Source organism: Echinops telfairi, unplaced genomic scaffold (assembly GCF_000313985.2).
Source record: "Echinops telfairi isolate 266 unplaced genomic scaffold, ASM31398v2 ScPeMD7_7458;HRSCAF=8496, whole genome shotgun sequence".
Lineage (NCBI taxonomy): Eukaryota > Metazoa > Chordata > Mammalia > Afrosoricida > Tenrecidae > Echinops > Echinops telfairi.
The window spans coordinates 46,357,429-46,359,333 of NW_022111358.1; the positions used below are offsets into that span (position 1 = coordinate 46,357,429).

At 53.4% G+C, this 1,905-nt stretch overlaps 1 protein-coding gene across 1 annotated transcript in view; it reads right to left on the reverse strand.

Annotated features, from left to right (window-relative positions):
* The window catches only part of SRP68 (signal recognition particle 68), a 33,280-nt gene that overhangs the window by 23,387 nt on the left and 7,988 nt on the right, over positions 1–1,905 (reverse strand). The window contains exons 2-3 of the mRNA XM_045299501.1: positions 1,711–1,837; positions 751–842 (exon numbers count right to left, since the gene is read on the reverse strand). Of these exons, the coding sequence (XP_045155436.1) occupies positions 751–842; positions 1,711–1,837 (219 nt within the window). The remainder of the gene's footprint in view (positions 1–750; positions 843–1,710; positions 1,838–1,905) is intronic.

The following is a 1,905-nucleotide window of genomic DNA, read 5'->3' on the forward strand; positions in this document are numbered from 1 at the left end:
GGGGAGCGGACAGGAGAGAGCAGAGAGCTTCTCTGAGGCACCATCGTGGATCTCTAGCCATTTCTCTGCACTCCTCAGTCCCAACCGCGCCCTCGCCCACACTCCAGCTGACCCCTGGTCACCTTCTCACTCAGCAGCCTGGCACCCACTCTCAGCACCTCCAGACTCTCGACCTCCTCCCCGTTTCCCAAAGGGAGGCCTGGAACGGCACACCCTCTGGCCTCCTCTTTCAATCACACCTCCCAGCCCTGTCAAAATCCGAAGCCCAAAGAGCCAGAACACCAACATACTTAGGATCACGAGCCAGGATGTCTAGGTTCCAGTCTTAGCGCTAAGAGGCTGGGCAACACGCTGACCTTTCTGTGCCTCCATCTCCTCATGTCACATACACAGAAGTACGAGGACCAGTAAGAGTTCACGTCTGTGTTGTTATTCTTCTCTTCCAACTACAGCTTTAATTTTCCTAGGAGCCCTGGTAGCGTGGTGGTTATGCGTTGGAATCAGCAGTTTGAAACCACCAGACGCGCCAAGGGTGCGAGACAGGGCTTCCTACTCCTGTGAAGACGCACGTCTCAGAAACTCACAGGCAGTTCCACCCTGTCCCTTAGGGTTGCGCCGATTCGGCGTCAACTCCGGGCAGTGAGTTGTTTCGCTGTTTTAATTTTTACTCTTCAGCTTTACCCCGTCTCTCTTAATAAGGCATCTATCAAGAGCCCAGGCGTTTAAATTCCGTTTTTGTCTCTTCCTCACTCTCCAACATCTAACCTAGCGGTGCTGCTACTCCTCAGCAGGGTCTCCATGTTCAGCCGCTGACTGAACCCCAACGCACCAACTTCAGAGGCCTGTAACACCCGAGCAGGCGCGTACAGCTGTCCAGACATCAGCACAGGTGCTGGGACATGATACCAAATGCCCTTTCCTCTCACCTGTGTGCCAGGCGAGCTTCCTCCTGCCAGGCTTCCTGGCTTCAGTCGGGCACACCTGAGCTAAGCCCTCCGCAGAGAAGATGACACACAGTGCACGTGGTGCTGGGGCTGTCTTTAGTGTCTCCTGGCTTTCTGTACTGACCACAGGTCTCGGCAAGACCATAGTCTACAGGGCTCAAGAACTTAGCCTCCTATCACTTTATACTCAATATGGAGGCTCTTCAGCGTTGGCCACACACTGGACTGAGGGGCTGCAACTGTTCTCTAAGGACCCAGGAGTAACAGTTTAAGGTCAACAGGCCCCACGGCCACAGCTACTTTGCCACAGTAGCCAAAGCAGCGTGAGCAGTACCTAAGTGGATGGTGTAGCTGTGTTCCAGTAAAACTTCATTTATATAAAACAGGTGTCAGGAGGGACCAGGTGGCTTGTGGCCCCTGCTGAAGACTTTCAGAATATGCTGCTTCACAGGCTAACCCTTCAGCAAACGTGAAGCAGGGAAATGCATAACGCTCCTGTAACAACAGGCAGATTTCCCAAAACACATCTTGAGTTAAGCCCTCAGATCCTGAAATCAAGTCCTAGAACTCTTACCTATACTGACTGGGCTCTAAGCACCGGCGTGAGCATTTACCAGCCCACCACACACCCCGAACAAGCAACTTGATGGCCCTGACTCACAGCTCCCTGTAAGGCAGGAACGACACAAATGCCCACGCCCTCAAGTTGCTGAACCAATCACAAGCGAGGTCTGAGGGGTCTGGCACTGTAGCTGGCACTGCCCACAGGACGGCAGTACCTGTTATCCGTCAGAAGGTCCTCCGTTACTTTCTTCCCTGTGAACTTGTGCCTGTTCCCCATCTTGAAGCTGAGTGTCTTCCGGAGACGTCGCTGTCTGCGGGAACAGTAGCCCCTGTCAGAGCACAAGCACAAGGCATCATTCCATCAGGCGGGTCGTTTTCAATGGCAAACTCTGAAACA